The sequence below is a fragment of the Aethalodelphis obliquidens genome, unplaced genomic scaffold (assembly GCF_003676395.1).
Source record: "Aethalodelphis obliquidens isolate GAN/ISIS:26980383/991018 unplaced genomic scaffold, ASM367639v1 scaffold2, whole genome shotgun sequence".
In the NCBI taxonomy this organism is placed as follows: domain Eukaryota; kingdom Metazoa; phylum Chordata; class Mammalia; order Artiodactyla; family Delphinidae; genus Aethalodelphis; species Aethalodelphis obliquidens.
Window position 1 is genome coordinate 11,289,550 of NW_020837946.1, and position 21,233 is coordinate 11,310,782.

Consider the following 21,233-nt stretch of genomic DNA (forward strand, 5'->3'; position numbering starts at 1 on the left):
GTACTGGCCTATGAAATGTTTTTTCCTTCAAAAGTTGACGGCTAATTTTTTTTAAAACATGAGATTTCAGATAAAAAATCCCAATGTTATTCTTCCCATGAAAGATTGGAAGATTTATTAGCACAGAGCCTAAAAGGCTGCCAAGTAACAACAGGGTGGAGTTGAGCACCTCGTGGCACCTTCCCGTTTACCGCGGAGCCCCTTCAGTTTACTGAAGTCCTCACCACTCCCTATCTTCCCCGGCACTGGGGCCACGGGTGAACTTTGTTATCGTGCTTGTACGGTTAAGCATAATGTGAAATAGTGCATGTGCCCATGATGATATCAGAAGGGGGCACATGAAAAATTAGACTGAGAAGGGTCATGTCTCTTGAAAAAAAGAATGGGAGACAGTTTCTTGCATTTTTTTTTTTTTTTTTTTTTTCTGGCTACGTCTCTCAGCCTGCAGGATCTTAATTCCCCAACCAGGGATCGAACCCTCACCCCCTGCAGTGGAAGCCCAGAGTCTTAACCACTGGACTGCCAGGGAAGTCCCAGGGGCTTATTTCTTTAAGGAAGAAAAAAGTGGTTTGTGTTTGGTATGGCTGCTTCACTCCTCCGAGTTACCAGCTGGTCCCCTGTAGAAAAGTGTGTTTACAATTCCTGGATAACACAGTGGTTTGCTAGAGTTCAGCAACTAAGACGGAATAAGGGGAAATGCCAGCTTTTATGGGATTTTTGGCTTACTTTATGTTAACAGAGTGTGTTTCTGAAAGTCTCCCTCTAAATTCATATAAACCACATCCGGACATCTAGCAGTCTGATGCCTTTTTTTCCTGCCCAATGAATCGACCCTTTCGGTACTTGAAAAGATACTTGTGTGCAAATTGTCTGTACCTGGAAATCCTTTTACGCCATCTAACCCCGGCAATCCTGGGGGGCCTGGAGGCCCCGGGACACAAGGACACTGTGTGCACAGAAGGCCTGGCTCCCCTGCAATGAGAACACACTTGCATCACTCACAAACCCATGACGAGTCCTTAGAAAGGACATATTTTCGAACCACACGATCATTCGTTACGCCTAAAAATTTTTTCATGTATTGAAAATCATTTAGGACATTGTACATATTAATAAAAACATCATTCATCTATTATACCTGCTTACTTTATCTGAGCTTATTTTTTGCGTTCTGAGAGAGGAAATCCCAAGAGCCTAGTATTAAATATTTACTATTTCAGTGTTTCTCTCCTCGAGTGCAGGCTACAACCCACATTCTAGGAAGAGCCAATGATTTATTACACAGGTGCTAAATAAATGATTCATTTCCAGATAAATAAATACTGTTAGGTAATCCTTTTGGAAAAGAAGCCGTCTCTGACTGTCTGCTATTTTGGGGTCATTGTTGTCTCAGGGAAATATAAAATCAGTGATAATAAAGATGATGAGAATGGCTTATTCTAGTTGAGAAACATCACTGATTGAACCAACCTTTGGGCCCATCGACTCCCGGGATTCCTGGAGACCCTGTATGGCCTGGAGGTCCACCATCTCCAGGGGGACCTCTGCGAAGAACAATACCACCTACAAAGAGAAAACACCAAAGCTAGTTTTTCGTTTTTGTTTTTGTTTTTGTTTTTTTTGCGGTACGGGGGCCTCTCACTGTTGTGGCCTCTCCCGTTGCGGAGCACAGGCTCTAGACGCGCAGGCTCGGTGGCCATGACTCACGGGCCTCGCCACTCAGTGGCATGTGGGATCTTCCCAGACCAGGGCACGAACCCGTGTCCCCTGCATCGGCAGGTGGACTCTCAACCACTGTGCCACCAGGGAAGCCCAAGTTTGTCATTCTTAAAGCAGCTTTTCAAGAAAGCTGTTCCCAGTCTTCCACATACATCTGCTATTATAATGGTACAGTCAATAGTTAATTCTCTCAAATTGTTGTGTTCTATGATCTAATTTTTGGTCTTGCCATTTCCAATATAGGTTGAAGGCAATGCTGATGAAACTAAATATGTACAAACAATACCTATAGCTTCCCCCAATTTCAGAGCAACAGGTAACAGTGGAAACATTTAATTTGGATGGAATATGTATGTGTTATATTATGTCTGTTCCATTATGAAAGAATGCTTATTTTGTGATCCAGTTATCTGTGTCTTTAAGTTGAATGGGTAGTTATCTCTGAACAGTAAAATCTACTTCCACTTATAAAACAAATACATCATAGGGATGAAATATACAGCATGGTAACTATAGTTAATAACACTGTATTGCACATTTGAAAGTTGCTAAGAGAATAGGTCTTAGAAGTTCTCATCACAAGAGAAAAATTGTAACTACGTATGGTGACAGACACTAACTAGACACTGTGATGATCATTTCATAATATATACAAATATTGAATCAATATGTTGTACGCCTGAAACTAATATAATGTTGTACATCAATTATACTTCAATAAAACAAACTGAATTTAAAAAATAGAAAAAAAAGTAAAATCTTATGGCACTTTTATACTTAACGTAGATTCATGTATACTTTTACACATTTGTAGATACTTATACATTTTCATATTCATTTCATATTTAACTCAACAAATATTTGAGTACCTACAATGTTCCAGCCCCCGTGCTGTATGCTGGGCTTCAAAGAGTAAATGAGACACTCCCTGACCTCAAAGAGCTTTGAGTCTTATAGGGGAAACTGACTCAGACAAGCAATGTGGAAAATTCTATGATCAGGATAAACCTGAGTGTTATAAGAGGTAGGTGGGCTCAGTGAAAACTTTCTGCAGGACTTTGAAGCTCCAACAGGAAGGACAGATAGGTGTTGCTTAGAGAAGAAAGCGTAAGAAACAAGAACAGTCTCGGAAGGGCGAGGGAGCATGGTGCCTTTGGAGCGGGAGCTGATCTACAGCAGGCGCCCTGTGGGCCAGATCCTGATTTGAACATTCCTGAGCTTCGTGAGCTGTGCGTATCAGGCTTGTCATCGATAAAATGAGGACACAAAACCTACACCTGGAGAAAGACTTGGAGGGCTAGAAGTTGTTCAAACCCCTGATATACAGTAAAGTATTTTTGTTGAGTTTTGCTTTGCTTAGTTTTCCATAGATCCATTCCATAGCTTAACAGCTTGTTCTTAGACATTGTCTTCTGTTAATAGGATAATTTCTTAGATTGTTGTTAGCCTAAAGGAAAGCTTTTATTCATTTATTTATTTATTTATTTATTTATTTAGGCCGTGATGCGCTGCTTCTGGGATCTTAGTTCCCCGACCAGGGATTGAACCCAGGCCACGGCAGTGGAAGTGCCAAATCCTAACTACTAGAACACCAGGGAACTCCCTTTATTTTTAATATTGCTCATATAACTAGACACTTAACTGAATTATTTTATTACTACTAAGAGTTTTCCAGATTATTCTTTTTAATTTTCTATGTTTATTATTATATTGTCTATAAATAATGTTTCCTCCTTTCTTAAAAATATCACTGATGCATGGAAGATTCTTAAGGCTAGTAGGAGGGTTGGGTATAAAACACAAGACCTCCCAGGAACCTGCCAGGAAAGGCATGTAAAAATATATAGAGCGATCTGTATGTTCCTGAGGTTCTATATCCCTATCAGCCACATACAGAATGCTAAGTGGCTCTATCAGGGGGTGGAGAGAAAAGGATAACTTCATCAGAACTTCCAGGTACCGCTTCAGAGCCTCTGGGCTGCAGCTCTGTGGTTTCTGACCCACTTTTCCTGGCAGCATCTTGCTTTGGTCCATGTTGCACACCTCTAGCCTCCTGTCCTGGGGCTCCCCTGCTGATGACAAGCCCCAGGACGCCCCAGGAGCCATGCCAACACAGCCTGGAAGTGTGTGTCTGTGGGGGGACGTGGATGGGGATGGTAGGGTGTTAGTCCCGTCCTGTGGCGCACAACTTTGACCCATGCGAAATAGGGTCTGGTGGGGAAATTCTTGCCTCTTTGTCTCCCCAGGAAAGATTATCCTGAGACGAAGTTATACAGCTTCTTGGAAGATAGTCTCCAGGGACTGAATGAGCAGTTGCGCTTGGCCTAGGCCAACTTGATAATGGTCATTCCTTCCCTGCTTCTCTCCCCTTGTTCCTGTTTCCTGCTCCACCCTCTGTGGGAACTCAGGCTAACACTGGGCTGCGCTTGCAAAGTAGCCCTGCCACCGTAGCTGCTTCCACAGATAGTTAATAAAATGAAACTCCAGTGGAAACATAACTCCTACGGTCCACACTGATGGCCAAGCTGCGTGTAAGGTTCATCGCCCCCGATGGGCACTTCTCTGTCACCGGGCAACGTACGCAAAAGGGCATCTTTACCTGGTGGTCCTGGAGGTCCTGGCAACCCTGTAGGGCCTGGTGAACCAGGACAGCCAGGGGACCCGGGAAGCCCCACTGCGCTCTTTCCTGGGGGTCCTCGCTCGCCTTTACTTCCTTTTGCTCCTGGTACTCCAGGGGCTCCTTGGAGGCCAGGCCTTGATGACCCTTGGAGAAAATAATCATTTATTGTTTTTTAGATGTTTCCCTGATTAATATACATTTGTTTTTCAATTGCAAAAAGTGATATATTCTTATAAAAGTTGTACAATTGAAAAGTATATAGAGCATATAAAAGTGAATTATCTGATGTCCCTTATCTGTGGCCTTGTTAAACTATCACAATACAGCAGAGCTCAGACCATTCCATTTCAAGAAGATAATTTATGTGACTTATTACAAGGGGCTGAAACAGAGGTTGGGATGCACTGTAGTCTCTTGATTCAAAAGGACTTCAGGAGAAATTCTTCAGTATATGTTATTTTATAAATTCTTTTTATTAGAGACTAAAAGATGCCTATCTTTCAGGGTCTCCAGTGAGAAAGAGAGAAAATTGTAATTGGACTTTTTTCTTGCCAATCGTCTTAGTTATATTAAAGGGTACCCTGGGGGAGTCAGGCATCTCCTGGGGCAGAAGCCATGCCAGGTGATGCAAAACCCCCTTCTTCTGTCCCTTCTAAAATGACCCGGATGTGAGAAGGGCAGTCTCAAATCTCTGCCTCATAGTTAAGAATCTCTGCTGAGAAACCAGTGGGGGTAATATCCGATTATTTCTAATTATTGAGCTTGAAGATTTTGGCCTAAAGGCTAATAATCCTTCGGATTGACATCTGTTTTAGAGCTTTTTAATTTTCACTTGCTGGCTTTTAAAACCATTCTATTCATTACTTGGAAGGAAGTCTTTCTTAATATTTGGTCAGACCTTTAAAATCCCCTTTTGCATCATTTCGACTTCAAGAAATACCTGCTGTTAAGAGTTTGGCATATATTTTTCCACGCATATGCAAGAACACATAATATTTATCCACTGATCTTTTTCTTTTGCAATAGGATTATAATATACATGTAGTCCTTCAGTCTGTTTAATTTTAATTCATTTTCAAAATTATGAAATAGTTTAAATATACAGCATAGTACAGAGAAAAATACAGTCAATGGCAGGGCTTACCAAATCTTTGCTATTTTGTTCTTAGTTTTGTCTCCTTTACAAAATGACACATTACGGTACGACAGTTATAACTGAGGCTACGGTGATTGACCTTTAACCATCCTTGATCCTATTCTTCCTCTCTCAAGAGGCAACCACTCAAATGACTCACGGATATTTTCTCCACTTCACAGAATTGTCTATGTACCACAAACAATATATTTTTAAAATTAAAACTTTACACAACAGCTGTACTCTATGTGTCTTTAGGCAACTTGGGATACACTATGAAAACTATCATTTTAAGCAACCTAGTTGCCATAAAATTAATTGTTTTTCTAGCTCTGTGCCTCTTCTGAGTTTCAAGCCTTCAGCTCCTTACACTGAAGTTACTGTCTTACACTTAGTTAAAACTACTGAGAAGTAAAAAAGAGCATTTCTCTATTACTTTGTGTCAGTTTCCCAGTTTCCACTTCCTTTTCCCCTGCAGGTCACAAAGTTAACTATTAAGAAGTTGGAAACACTTGTATATCAATGAATGAAACATTTGTCTTATGTAAATACTGTAGACTCACTAGAGAGCAGTGTGTTTTCCACTTAATAGCGTGTCTATTGGTATCCTGAGAAACATGTACGTACCAGGACTTCCAGGGGCTCCAGGGGGACCACTGGGACCTGTGAATACATAATAGCAATTAATTGTTTACAAAGATGTAAATATCCCCTCCCCCCCGTTACTGAAATCTTGGATGACGATATAATAATAATATAATAATACATTTTTCATACTTTTTCTCCACTCTCACAGAGGTAAATATGAGAAAACTTCACTCATTTAAACAAACTGTAAAGAAGAAACTAAGTTCATCTTAGATGTCTAGCACTCAAAAAGGGGGAGGGAAGAGAGACAGGGGTAGGGGATAAGGGACATGAGCTACTCTGTATAAAATAAATAAGCAGCAAGGATATATGGTACAGCAGAGAGAAATATAGCCATTTTTTGTAATAACTTTACATGGAGTATAATCTACAAAAATATTGAATCACTATGTTGTACACCTGAAACCAATATAATATCGTAAATCAACTATACTTCAATTTTTTTAAAAAAGTAAATCATGCTACTTTATCATCTTCAAATAATTCAGCAAGACACTTCCTAAGAGTCTGCTCTGTGTTTGGTATTTTGCTGGGATGATTCAGATGCCAGAATATTAAATAGCTGGAATCGTCAAGAATATGAGTTTGGTCTGGATCCGTCTCAGATCGCTTATAGCTGTAACACTGCGTAGGGCTCTAATTCTTTGATGTATATGAGTGATTTATAGTAAGCATATCAGATTTTTAAAAATCTATGTCTAATACTTATCTGTCCATTTGTTTAAGTACACTGAGACTTCTACCCCTCTTAAGTAAAATTCTTCTTTGAAATCTTATTTATATCAATAATTTTCCTAGATCAGTGGTTCTTAATCCTGTTGCAGGTTAGAATTAATCTGGGGAGCTTTAACGATCTGCCAGTATCCAGGGCCCTCCTCCAGGCAATTAAATCAGAACCACAGGGATGGGACCTGGACATGGTTCTTATTTAGCAGTTCCTGGGGATTTTAATGTGTAGTAAGAGATAAGAGCTATTAGCCAGATCTTTGCAATCTATCAAAAGGGATAGAACGTAAGTAAATGTGACTTTAATTCATGACGCTGGAAGTCAGAAAACCAGGACTTCAGTTCCTTCTTGTCACTATTTGTGTGGATTTGCTCAAATTATAGCTTTTCAGGGACTCCATTTTCTCTTTTGTATCCCACTGAGATTGCTGGTTTCAGACACTCCCACCTCCTTCTCTCCAGCCATGTTTGTGTCTTCCTACCAGACTTCAACGTTATGCTTTCCTACATAAAGATAATTCAGTTACCTTCTACTGTATACCACCTATGGAATTTTCTTATGAAAATTAGGAAACACCAAAAAATATCACCACCTATGAACATTAGGAGACCTCCCTTCTCCTCTTGCCAATTCTGGGTCTGTAAACACATGCTATACATTTTGCCTTGAAAGACAGACATGGAATGATCAGCAAATGCTTTAGGAAGAAATTTCTTCTCACCCTGTGGGCCAGGAGCTCCCTTGGGCCCTGGTGGGCCTGGAATTCCTTCATCTCCCTTTTCCTGGTACGCATCATAATATTCTGTCTTAAAGGAGAAAGAAATTAATAAAGAAAAAAGACAGCTATTTATGGACAGCTCGCCAAATGCAATTACTTCAATTCCTTCTTTTTTGGCTACTATGATAGTTTCCTTATTTCCCTGAATCCATAGGTTTATGTGTTAGAAGGATATGGCAGTTAAGTATATGGGATGGATACATTTAAAAATAAAAGTTAATCTGGTATCATGATATCATATATTTCATGGGCTTTCAATTAGAAATACATTTTATGATGTGGCCCAAATCACATATACACATTTCAATATACATATACATAACTATATATGTGTGAATATGTATACAGAAATTAAAGTTTCACAAAATAGTGACTTCTTACAACATATGATCAACTCTGATATTTTTTATTCTATTCTATTTCACTTTTTAAAAATGCTTGTCCTGAGGACTAAATTTATTTCAAAGTATATTGGGACCTACACATCAAGAATACTTTATTGATTGTTTCTTTAAATTTCAGGACACTGTTGACCTTCAGACAAAGGTTTCCTCAGTCCAAGGACTCAGGACTATTACGTATTTCTTTTTTTTTTTTTTTTTGCTGTACGCGGGCCTCTCACTGCTGCGGCCTCTCCCGTTGCGGAGCACAGGCTCCAGACACGCAGGCTCAGCGGCCACGGCCCACGGGCCCAGCAGCTCCGTGGCACGTGGGATCCTCCCGGACCGGGGCACAAACCTGCGTCCCCCGCATCGGCAGGCGGACTCCCAACCACTGCGCCACCAGGGAAGCCCGACTATTACGTATTTCTGAAGTGATCAGTGGACCTACTGCTGGTCTCCTTAACCATCTACTTCCAAAGCAGAACTTCCTCTGAAGTTAGCAGAAGCTGCAGAGTTATGTGGTATTGAGCATGAGAAAAGAAGATAGAAAGAAGATGGAAGTATAAAAGTTTTTTAAAAACTTAGTTTTTTCATACGCTGCCTGGGGCCAATTAGTTCACTGACTTGTTTAAAGAACAGGTAACTAGAGCTTTGTGGTTAAGCAGTATAAAATCACAAAAAAGAATTACTACTAATCATAGTACTAATAATGTAATAATCTCCTCCATCATAAAATCCATAAAGACATGTGAGTACCTTCCACGTAAGTACTTTCACAGAATAGCCTCTTTTATTTTCCCAGCAACCCCTTAAAAGTATCTTGGGACTACTTGCCATCTGAATCATTTGCTTGTAGTGTAAAGAGGCTGATTTCTGGGACCCTCCTCCGGTTACTGAGTTGACTTACTTAGCCTGAAGGGTCTGAGAACTGCGTTTGTAACAACACGCACACACACTCCCCCAGTGACTCCTTTGCCACCATGGAGGAGCTTTCTGTCACACCTGCACAGTCACACTGAATGTGAGAACCACTGTCTTTTGAGGCAGGAAAGGAAGAGGCCAGACCTCAGAGCCTGGGTCTTTTGCACTCATCTCCTTAAGCTGCAGAGTCACTGTATAAAATGTAGCCACCCTGCAGTCAGGAGCTGACAGACATCAAATCCATGTTCACGCCGGGGAGGGGAGGACACAGCCTGCCACTAAGGAGCATGGGCTGGGGTCATTGGTTTTTGCTGGTCCTGTATTAAACCCAGGGCTGAACTTCTGCTGCCTCACAGTGCAGGGCTGTCTTAATGGGGCCCAGCTGGAGATGGCCACCCTGCTGCCCATGCTGTCCTCCTCTGCTGCCTTCCTGCCCTACTTAAGGGCAAGGGATTACTTACCTTGGGCCAGGCCTGATTAGACAAAGGTTTTCTTCTCTATAGCCCAGGATGGGCATGGCCAGTGCATTCCAGGGACCAAGTAGGACCAAAGAAAAATACTTGTCCATTATGAAATGGACAAATAATGACAACAGCTATTTTTTTTGCCCCGGTTTGATAAAAAGGTAAATACTGTAATCTCTATCATAGCAGTCAATAAGAGACAATGATTCAAAATTTCCTTGATATTTTGAAAGACTTGATCAAACATGACCTTAAAATGGTCTTTAATTACACTTACTGGACCACGAAATCCTGGAGGGCCCATGTCTCCTTTCCACCCCTATGTTGAAAGACAGTTAGAAATTATGAGCACATTAATCAAAAGTATTTACATGTTAGGTATCCTTAGAAACCAAAATGCACAGTTAAACAAATCTATGCTAAAAATTGATGTTATTTCTATGAAATGTACAAACCAAGTTAACATGAAAGGGATACTACTTGTGATTATCTTCCTGGAGGGCCATTATCTGAGTCAAGAATCTTATCTACAAGGTCTGGAAGAAGTGGCTCTTGTTCTCTAGGTTTCTTCCACATCACGCCCTTCGAAGGATGTTTGCATCATTGCGTGCTCTCCTGTTCCCACCCAGACTAGAGGCACAGAGAAACCAGGCCGTGGGTTGTAGGCAATTCCCGGTGTCCCAGCTATAATCAAACTCCTTTCTTATCTACTCAGGAAGGCATTCCAGAATTCTACTGGAAGTGATATTAACACAGGATAATAATCTTGAATCTGCATATATACCTACATATGAAAACTATTTGAAAATATCTGTAACGTGTTGTCAGAAACAATGATGTGGAATACGGTCCACAGTTAACTGATGATGACCTTTCAGTACATCGTGACCCAGGTTGAGACTCACGGGGACCAGCCTACCCTTGACCTCCTATGACCTGAAACTTCCTCCAATCGCAGGTCCTTTCCAGCTTCTTCCTCGGGGAGCTGAAATCTCAGCTGAGATTTGAGCTGAAATCTCAAATCTCAGCTGAGAGTGAGATGAAATCTCACTCGTCCTAAGTCAGCTTCTACTACACAGGACAGGTGTAACATCTTTCCCCTTCAAGTGTTCAAATATAGTTGCCACATCTCTTGTTTCTTCTTAACAAATATGCTAAGATGTTTTAGTGAGCTCTAATTGCAATTCCTTGTACCGAGTTTCAGGACGTGCGGGGAAAGGGTGACCAAACCCAACCAGTTAAAAAAGCTGAAGATAGATGTTAGGAAGGGAATTACCTTGATGCCATCTTCGCCCCTTAACCCAGGGAAACCCTTGCTGCCTTTGGCTCCCTACGGAGAACAGTAAAGTGCGTAGGTCAGAAGACACATTGATAATCAATCTCTTCTGTAGGAAGCAAAATGCTTTAAACTCCTTTCGGGAAAAAAAATGTGCTCAGATGACCTCTCTCCACAGTGAGGGTGTAACACTATGATTCTCAAACATAATTTTTAAAAGCTATATGCTTTTTGTTTGCTTAAAACTACTTAGTGACTCTCAAAAACCCTTCTTTGTCTAATAGGACCGACACTTTCACTATATTAATGGGCCACGTCACGTCTTTACCTCAGTGCCAGGGAAACCGGGGGCACCATCTTTTCCAGGCTTTCCCTAAAACAAAAGCAAAACAAGAACACGTAACTTAATAAATATGGGTAATTTTAATAAACATGAAAAATTAAATGATATGATCATCTCTTGACCTTAGGCAAGTAAGCCTGACTGAGGTTTCCCCCACTTATTAAAAGGAAAAACTATTAACCACAGAACAGGTGATGACTTTCTCTTGCCAGGGAAGGCAGAAGCCAGTCAGTATGGGAAATTAGGGAGGGTCACTGGAAAAAGGAGAGGATATTAAGAGCTAAGCTTAAACTAGAGTTAACACTACCCATCAAAGCTTAGAAGGAAAATCAAGGAAGCACTGAACAGAGAATCGAACAGGAAAATCCAGAAAGAGGGAGGCGTTCACAGTCTATTCATTTGCGGTGTTGGCAATTCCCTGAACTCCAGATGTGCCTATATTTAAATATATGTATAAAAGGTATTTTGCAGCATTCAAACAGACAGGGCTTTTGGGATTAACTATTATGATAAAATAATAAATGATATGATAAAATTAAAAATCGTATTAGTTGAATATTTTTTCTTAGAAAAAAATATTTTCCCAGCGTATAATTTTTAGAGTTTTTAAACAATATATGTTTAAATATTTGCAAAATAGAGCTGGGTGGGAGAGTGAGCCTCTGTTACTTCTACATTCTCCTCTTTTTTTACCCATCACCCCCTATATGGATGAAGATCGTTTGTCAAAGAAGAGGATGAGGCTGATACACAGAGAGGAGCAGAAGTGAAATGGACAGAGTCCTGCCCATTTCATTTCAGGTTCAGAAGTCCTTGAAGCTTGTTTTTTTTTTTTTTTTTTTTTTGGTCCGGGGGCCCCCCCTGTTTTGGCCTCTCCCGTTGCGGAGCACAGGCTCTGGACGCGCAGGCTCAGCGGCCATGGCTCACGGGCCCAGCCGCTCCGCGGCATGTGGGATCTTCCCGGACCGGGGCACGAACCCTGTCCCCTGCATCGGCAGGCGGACTCTCAACCACTGCGCCACCAGGGAAGCCCGCTTGAAGCTTGTTTTAACCTTGAACTTCTCAGATACTTGAACAAATAAATTCTAACTCCCAAATTTTTAAAAAAAGTTTAGAAAATCTAAGCTAGTTTGAGTTAAGCACCTTATATTCACGACCTCAAGAGTCCTGAGTACTGACTAATTTAGGTTGCCCATGACACTGAATTTCCAAACTCACCTGCGGGCCTGGTTCTCCAGGAGCACCTTTTTCTGATCCGTAAGATTCTCCAGGTGGCCCCTGTATTAATGAGAGTTAGGTCAAGTTTTGTAAATTATTGATTTTTGACTTACATTGATTTTTATTAACTTTTCCCTTCTGTTAAAATTTTTGAAATGGTGGGTTATCTAAGAAGGACATCTTATTTATGAATATTAATTTAAAAACAGATGCTGGAGATAAATCGTAAGATGGGTGCCATTGGGTACATGTAAAACAGTGCAGGGATTTCAGCCAGAAGCGGCCATAAAATAATTCTAGTATTTACGATCTCTGCGGTAAACTACTACTGTGCTTCAGCTAATATTAAGATTTAAAGGTAGATCATACATCAAAATATGCTCTAAGGTTCTACTTTTTGTTTCAAGGGAACAACATGATTCTTAGTGACCTACTGAGGGTCCAGGGCGTCCAGACTGGCCCATGGCTCCCTGGTCTCCCTTCTCCCCCTTGAGGTCCTGTCACAAAAACAAGTTAAGGTCATTACAAACAGATCAAACAAGATATTATTGACTATACTTGCAAAAGTCCTCTATCTGTTCAATGGATTGGATTTTAAAGCTACTTATATACCTCCTGTTAACACACCACATTATCAATTTTCACATTTTGAATTTTATACCTGGGAACCCCCTGAAACAATATACAAACTTTTTGTGTGCTATATTTTATTTATTTTTTAAACTGATGTATAGCTGATTTACAATATTATATTAGTTTCAGGTGTACAATGTAGTGATTCAAGATTTTTATACTCCTTTTATAGTTACTATAAAATATCGGCTCTATTCCCTGTGCTGTACAATATATCCTTTTTATAACCTTTTCTTTTTTCTTTAAAAAATGAAAGTATCCTTTAGATCAAACTGTATTAAACTAATTTAATTCTTGAATCAGTTTTCTATAAGCACAATTAGATCATTTCTTTTTTTTATTATTTTTTTTATTTTTTATTTTTTTTTTTGGCGGTACGCGGGCCTCTCACCGTTGTGGCCTCTCCCGTTGCGGAGCATAGGCTCCAGATGCGCAGGCTTAGCGGCCATGGCTCATGGGCCCAGCTGCTCTGCGGCATGTGGGATCTTCCCGGACCGGGGCACGAACCCGCGTCCCCTGCACTGGCAGGCGGACTCTCAACCACTGTGCCACCAGGGAAGCCCAGATCATTTCTAATGTAGTTTACTTTCATTTTTAATATACTGAAATTATTTTCACTGAGATCAACTATTTTCTGAGTAAATGTTAGGAGGATTGGATTCATTAATTAGGTTTGTTTTGCCCTTATCACATTTTATTCATATATTGTGAAAATATAATTTTCAAAAGCAATTTTTTCCCAATGTGAGTATCCTCCTGAGGGCATCATTTTTAGAAATAACTCAATTTTGTCCCCTGGGTCAAATCTTCCAGATCTTGCTTTTGTCAAAATAAGATTTTTTCCCATCAATTTTCAGCCAATAGAGCTTTAGACTTTATTAAATATACTTTTGTTGATTAATTCTGAAAAGTTCAGTTATTCTCCTCAGCCAATTTTTTTCCAGTCTTCAATGAGAGTTATTATTTTGGCCATATAAAACTTCACCATGTTCTGTTTTAACTCTTCTAGTTTTGTTTTGATAATTTCTATCATTAAAAATTAATTATATTGGAAAGAGATGATTAAGGGATTTCTTCTGGGGTGATGAAAATGTTCTAAAATTGCACATGGTTATAGCTGCACAACTCTATGGATATACTAATAGCCACTGAATTGTACACTATATAAGTGAATTTTATGGCATGTGAATTATATCTCAATAATGCGGTTAAAAGTTAATTATAATTAAAACCCATGAATTTTATTCTTTAAAAGGGTGAAAATCATGGTATGTGAATTATATTGCAATCAAGCTATTATTAAAAACAGTTAATCATTAAGTTTAAAGGAGAAGGATGATTTATGTTTATTTCTTAGTTAATCCACAAGAAAATTGTTAGCTTCCTCCTCACTCCCCATTCCCCTTCCCAGACATTCCAGGATCAACCTGGTGTCTAGGATTGGTGTATGATGTTGTGATGCACTTCTTCTGAGCATCTGATTCAATTCCATCCTCTGGTCCTTCTAGCTACCCCAGTGTGGGAGCAAAAAGCACGTGATAATGTCAAAATAACGAGTCACAGTGTCCTTGGAGAGGAGTGGGGGCCACATTGCCTTGGGGTTATGACGGCAGGGTAAAAATGTTCCATTTGATTATGATACTGCTCTACCCTTATCTTTAGGTCATTGCTATCCAATTGCATCAGAGCCACACACAACATTTTGCTACTGTTTATTCAAAAATACTCACCATATACCCACCCTATGTTAGCAACAAGGAGAGGGATGGGGATAATGGGTTAGCAAAATTAGATCTAGGCTCTTCCTTCAAGAATGTTGGGAGTGGCTTGCCTTGTACCTTCCCCATTTCATGTTTTCTAGTTTTCGAGTAAAAGATGGAGAAGGAATAAAAGCCCAGTTGGCTGAGCTGGGCTTAGGTGACAGAGCTTATAAAAGAGGTAAGGGATCAAAGGACCTCATCCTAGAAAGGGGAAGGCGCAACCTTGATAATAAAATTGAAGAGTTACCGTTCTGTTAACCAGGCCGGTTAGTGTCACGATAACTGTTCCTGGTGGTCCCGGCGGTCCTGTTAATCCTTTCATACCCTAAAGACAAATACACTCAGGAATAAAAAACTAAGCTTGAGAGATCTACATTTCCTCTTTAGTTCTTACCTAGGAAGATAAAGCAAATGAAACCTGAGACACAGGAAATACTTTCGTTTCAGTGTGACTTAGTGAATCAATTGTGTAAGTTGATTGCTAGGGAACTTAAAATATCTTGCCCACAGATAAACCACAGAATTTAAATTACCCGTTCTCCTTTTTGTCCTATCACGTTATCGCCCATGTGACCCTGTAAGAAAACACAAAACCAAATTATTTTTTTAAAAATGAACATGAATGTATAGTCTAAACCCATTAAGGTTCAATGTTTATAATTGAACATTTATATTTTAACTGTAATGTTAGTATCGTGAAAGTTATTTTAGCTGTTTCTTGGAGTGGAGTGGCAACATGTTTCTTTTAAAAGTAGAGATCTTGAAGGGCAGAAAGCTTAAGGGGTTTACTTAAAAGGGCAAGTGATAACGAGATGGTGTGGGCCAGGGGAAGGAGCCCAGCTCGGAGGACATTTTTCTGGCTCAGTCACCAGCCAATTTTGCTTCCTCTGGCTGGTAACTTCCTGATGCCCTAGTTTCCGCATCTTAAAAATAAGAGGGATGTGTAGCTGATCTTCAGGATTCTGAAATTCAAAACTTAATAGAGAACTAAGAATAGAATTCAAGCAACCTGACTTCACTAGTAAGTTAGTGACATGAGATAAGTCTGTGAATCATCTCTCTTCAGTAATCTATCATTTCAACCAATGTGTCTTTGCTTTTCTGCTCTTGAGTTTGCAGATTTTCCCCCAAGTAGGCCACAGGCTGTAGAGAAAAGCACTTAACCTGAACCTATTCATCTCACAGGGTATGTATGTGTGTGCACGTGTGTGTGTGTGTGTGTGTGTGTGTGTGTGTACACACATCAATGAAACAATAAATGTGAAAGCACCTTGGCAAGTACCCTACACACAAAGGCTATCTGATAGTAAGTAATTTCCTGGTGGGGCTCAGCCTTGCTCAACATTTTCTTACTTAAAATAATGAAGGGGATCAGAATATGCCACCCCAAAATATACCACTTTGGCAGAAGAATTATTTTGAGCTGAAGGCAAGTGAGAAACAGCAAATGCAGAAAAAGTTCCTTGTTCTCCCCCATCTGCCTCAAGACAGGGCCTAAATTTCCCTTTGTGAAGGTGTCACCCTCCCCTCTCCTGTACCAGGAAGAGAAGACAAGTCATCACTGGAGACAACACACACTTAAGTCTGCATAAACAAACTTTACTGAAATAACACTTATCTTCCGTTAGTTTCCCCCATATATTGACCTTTCCACAATCTACTGCCCCTTGAAGCTCAAAACCCTGTTCCTTTGTCCTGTCACTCCTCCACAAATTTATCACCCTTTGTTAAAATGGTATACAAGCCTCTGGGTTTGACTGCCTCTTTGGGGTTTTTTATTTCATTTCTGTGGGGTCTCCACATGCATATGAAATCAAACTTTCTTCCTACAGTTAACCCACTCACTGAACCTAAGAAGATAGAAGAAAAGGTTTTTTTCCTCCCCCATACTAACAGTTGGCCTTTGTAATAGAAAGAAATGCAGGACTGTGCTTAATGAGTCCATGAATAGTCATTTTTATTTACTAGTATAAAAACAGGTTAGCTTTGGGAAGCAGCCCAGTAAAAAAATATATAAGGTAAAGTGTTGCGGGAAACATAAAGAGTAGGAGTCCTTGCCCTTTTCCTGATGAGGAACTCCTTATAATTGAATGAAGACGCTTTGTATCAGAGATCAAGTTACTGAAGTGCAGGGAGAAGGGATGTAGGAGGTGCAGAGCTGCTAGCCATGCTTACTTCCCTGCTGGGAATCCTTGTGAGTTCCAGAGGGGTGCCCAGCAGTGACCCACATGTGGAATCAGACTGAGTTTGGCTTTTAGATCGGTTAGGATGTTCTGGCTGACACAACATACGAATTGTCATCTACCTTAGGTCCTGGAGGTCCCATGGTTCCTGGAAAGCCCTAGAAAAATCCACCAGTTAAAATTACAGCAGGTAATGAATCAAGCCTAAAACTCTGTTTAAAATTTTAGGCTATAATTCTTTTATTAGTTACGATGTGTACAGCAATGGTGGCTTCATACTCACAAAGAATCCTGGAGGGCCAGGGGGACCAATAGGTCCAGGAAAACCTGGAAGGCCTGGCAAACCCTTTAAATTAAGAGAAGAATTAGAATAAGTTTAAATTTACTTCTCACTGAAGAACAATGTCCATTAGTTAAATGCATTAAACTATTTTAGAAAAATCAGAGCCTAATGTTTCTTATTTATGGCTGCAATTGATTTCAATAGAGGCCATGTGTGACATGTGTTGCCATGTATAACAGGCTACCAGGATCATTCTGATGGTACTATTTCCAGGAAAATGACCAGAGCAGTTGCTTTACTTTAGAAGAGTTTTACAATTTTTAGAAATGTTTCCTCTCTCTCTCTCTCTCACTCCCTCTCGAAGCATGCTCTTATCTCTGGGCCCTTCCACCTGCTCTGCCTCTGCCTAGAATCCTCTTTCCCCCGATATCTCTATAACTCACTTTCTCTCCCTTTTCTTATCTTTATTCAAACGTTATCCTTTCCATGGGGCCTTCCTGCCCATCCGACCTAATGTCACAACCTTCCTTCTAATCTGGATACTTCCTATCCCCCAACCCTGCATTATTTTTCTCCTTGGCATTTATTACTGTCTAATACAACATATACTTAGTAATTTACATTTTTAAATATTTTCTCCTTCTAGAATGTGCCATGAGGGCAAACATTTCTGTTAAACTATTTTTGAAGATCTGTGCACTGTGGTATCCCCAGCACCTAACTAGCCCCTGGAACCTACCTGGCACGTAATAAGGATTTCTTGTACGACTGAAGGTCCCACTACTATACTTTCAGCAGTAGCACAATGTGGTACACGGCCAACACTCAATACACATTGAAGGGATCCATCCGTGTCCCAGATTGCTACTATCTCCTCTTACTAGATGCCCTGCCCTCAGCATCTGGCTCCCTAAATGCTTCCTAAGCAAAAAAACAAGAGCCATCATATTCTGCATCTTTTCTCAAAAGCTTATACGGCCCCGAACCGTGTCATTCTTCAGTTTTGCAGCCCATCATTAGCTGCCATGGCTCACCATAGAGATGTTCAACAACCTTAACTCAAACTCTTTGACTCACTCAGGCAAATTCCTATCTCTGCCCAGGAATTTCCACCTATACTTCTGAATTAAGTTAAAATATTTCTGATTAATTAACCTAAAAGTTAGTATCAAAAGATCCCCCCCCCCCCTTTTTTTTGGCTAAGACACGTTTATATTTCCTACTTCTTTACAGCAAGAAAGCTTTTTGAGGGCCTTCAAAAACATATACCAATCAAATAACTTATTATCAAAAGATGCTTCTGAATCACAGAGTAAAGTGCACACAGCCACCAAATAGCTCTTTCCTTGTATCTATTCTGGATCACCCTCCGGCTACACACGTAGAGATCAGAAAGCAAACTATTCAACAGGAGAAAGGTGCAGTTAAATAAAATACTACTATCATGCAAACTTTACAATAGGACTGTTACGTAATATGACGATTTTAAATTGTATTCAACGTGTAATACAATCTTACCCGGGATTTCAACAAATACAAAGTGGAACACAACCATTCCTTGAAGCCTCCTTCTTAGATTTAGTAAAGCTTGGGTGATTGAGACTTAAGAAGAGGCTAAAAGACATATGTACAAAATCACCTTTTTTATATGAGCTAAATGTAGTTTCTTATAATGAGGTGAATGTGTTAGAATAAGATGAGGTAAATATGTAAATAGAAGAGATATGAATACCTATGAAGAATATTTGTAAGAGAGTGAGAAAGAGATAGAGGGAGAAGAAGAGAGAGAGAGAAGAAGAAGAAGAAAAAAGAGGTGGAAAGAGAGAGACAGAGAGAAAGAGATGGAGAATGATAGGGATCTTCTCTGAAGTGCGTACCTGGAATCCTGGAGCTCCTGGCAACCCAGGGTCACCTTTTCCATCAAGGGCTACACCTTCTCCTTCAGCAGGAGCCCCCTTGAAAATGAAGAAGTTCATCAAACATAAGCAATGTTATATCTTCAAAACTCCTCTAAATGGTTATTCAAGGTCATACCGCTTCAAGGATAAAAGCGCTTTCAGGATATATACTTAGAGAAATGCTTTAGGATTATTTAGTTATTCCATTTTGAAGAATTTAAAGCATTTTCGTATTTTCTAAACTTGACCATTTACTGTGGAGGGAAGAAAGACACAAGAATAATAGACCATTTCCCAAGACACCAAAATGAGTGGCAATTCCTTATCTAGAATTTGGGGCCCTGAGCATAAGTTCAGCTCTCTTTTCCCAGACCCTATTTTCCTAAAGAATAATACAAAACTTGTATTCCTGAAGACATATCTATGACAAGAAGTAGAAGTTGTTCAATAGGAATAAATATCACGTCCTAATTACTATGATTTCTGAATTAATCATGAGATCTGATTTGTAATTATTTATGTCTTATTGTTTAATACAAGTCCCTTTCATATGTACAATTAGAGATTTTTTGACAATAACATGCCACAAATAACTTACTTTCTCTCCTTTCAAACCAACGACACCCTAGGAAAAGGAGCGGCATATTAGCGACCAGAGGCAAATCAAATACACAGCATCCCTGCTTTGTCCTCCCTGCTATTCTGCCTTCTCTCCCTGCTCTGTACCTCCCACTGGCTTTTAAACATGCTCAAGTCTTTCTCATTTAAACAAAGTCTCCCCCTAAATCCACCCTCCCCATACTGCCTTGTCTATCTTTCATGTCATCGGCAAACTTCCCACTCTCTTCATCTCTCACATCTTTCTTACACTCACGTCTATGTCCTCCCTCCACCTGTCATGGAAGTTAAAGTCTGCAGTGACTTTGAGATTACTGAAACCGACGACAACACATTAGTTCCCGCCTTACTGGATTTCTCAGCAGCACTAGGCAGCTGTCTGTCACTCCCCTTTACTGGAAATTGTTAAAAAGGAGATGGGTCCAAGATGGAATCACTCCTGTTAGGTCCACAGCAGTAAACCAAGACTTAATACCTAACCTGACTACGGTTTTAACCTACCCTAGGAATGTGACCTTTGACCCGCCAACCTGGAAATTCCTGGTCCGCACTAATAAGATATTCCACCCAATAACACCTTCCATTCCCCTTAAGAGGCAGCTTTGCCTAAGAAAATGCCTTCTTTGTTAATAAAACAATACATTCTTTGCTAATAATGTCATTTTTTCCATTCCCTCTCTGGCTTTAAAAACCTTTCCTATCTATGGTCGGATGCAGCAACTCTCTCCTTGCTAGATGGGATGCTGCCAGACTCGTGAATCATCCACTAAGGCCAATATTAGATGGTCAGAGTTACTCAGTCAAATTTTTATTATTTAGCAACATCTTCCCTGGGCTTCCAGAATACACTCCCTGCTTTCTTCTACCTTAAGGGCCCTTCCTCCTTTACAGGCTTATTGTCCTTGATCTCACATCACATGCTGGAGCTCTCTAAGTCCCAGTTCCAGGGCCCTTTTCTCCTCTCTTCCATCCTTGAGTCACCACAATCCAGGCCTTTCCCACTGTCTAGTTCACATCTCCCCTTCAGTGTCTCAAAAGCAAAACAAAGTCTCAAAGTGCATTTATTCATTCATTTCTCAACTATTAGTTGAATGTCTACTGTCGGCTGCTTCAGACTTCCCCAAGGTCATGACAGATTTCTGTATGTGGTCATTCCAAAGGAAACTCTTTGTAATTGTACTTTATGTCTTGGATGGGGAGTTAGAAATATAAACGTACCGGGATGCCTGGGTAGCCTGGTGTCCCCCGAAGTCCTGGAAACCCTTGCTCACCCTGGAAGACATACAGAGCTTGTCATTCTTCTTAGTTGTTCTAGAACAGCCTATTGAGATAATTTCCCTGTTTCTCTCTTCCAACCCTGCAGTGGTAAATCTAGACAAAGTAACCCAAATTCCTTACAGCTACTGGGTCATGAGGCTGAAGGCCAGGAAACCATTATCTTAATTGAAAACAGGATTAGAATCTGCTGTTTCTCAAATTGTGCATAAATGGCAAAAGGCTAATTGTGCCAAGAACTTTTCAATTGCTGCTTCCTTGAAACTTTACTCCTTTCATGGCCACCATTCTGGGGAAAAGGAGAGTGCAGTCAGGAAACAAAGGAGATGAATGAACATCGAAAAGCTCAGT

At 40.2% G+C, this 21,233-nt stretch overlaps 1 protein-coding gene across 1 annotated transcript in view; it reads right to left on the reverse strand.

Moving 5' to 3' along the window:
* The window catches only part of COL4A3 (collagen type IV alpha 3 chain), a 133,620-nt gene that overhangs the window by 43,748 nt on the left and 68,639 nt on the right, over positions 1-21,233 (reverse strand). Inside the window, exons 7-23 of the mRNA XM_027119737.1 lie at positions 20,826-20,879; positions 19,588-19,614; positions 18,969-19,046; positions 17,092-17,154; positions 16,931-16,966; positions 15,159-15,200; positions 14,873-14,950; positions 12,667-12,729; positions 12,233-12,292; positions 11,000-11,044; positions 10,672-10,725; positions 9,673-9,714; positions 7,571-7,655; positions 6,102-6,137; positions 4,319-4,483; positions 1,471-1,563; positions 877-972 (exon numbers count right to left, since the gene is read on the reverse strand). Of these exons, the coding sequence (XP_026975538.1) occupies positions 877-972; positions 1,471-1,563; positions 4,319-4,483; positions 6,102-6,137; positions 7,571-7,655; positions 9,673-9,714; positions 10,672-10,725; positions 11,000-11,044; positions 12,233-12,292; positions 12,667-12,729; positions 14,873-14,950; positions 15,159-15,200; positions 16,931-16,966; positions 17,092-17,154; positions 18,969-19,046; positions 19,588-19,614; positions 20,826-20,879 (1,117 nt within the window). The remainder of the gene's footprint in view (positions 1-876; positions 973-1,470; positions 1,564-4,318; positions 4,484-6,101; positions 6,138-7,570; positions 7,656-9,672; positions 9,715-10,671; positions 10,726-10,999; positions 11,045-12,232; positions 12,293-12,666; positions 12,730-14,872; positions 14,951-15,158; positions 15,201-16,930; positions 16,967-17,091; positions 17,155-18,968; positions 19,047-19,587; positions 19,615-20,825; positions 20,880-21,233) is intronic.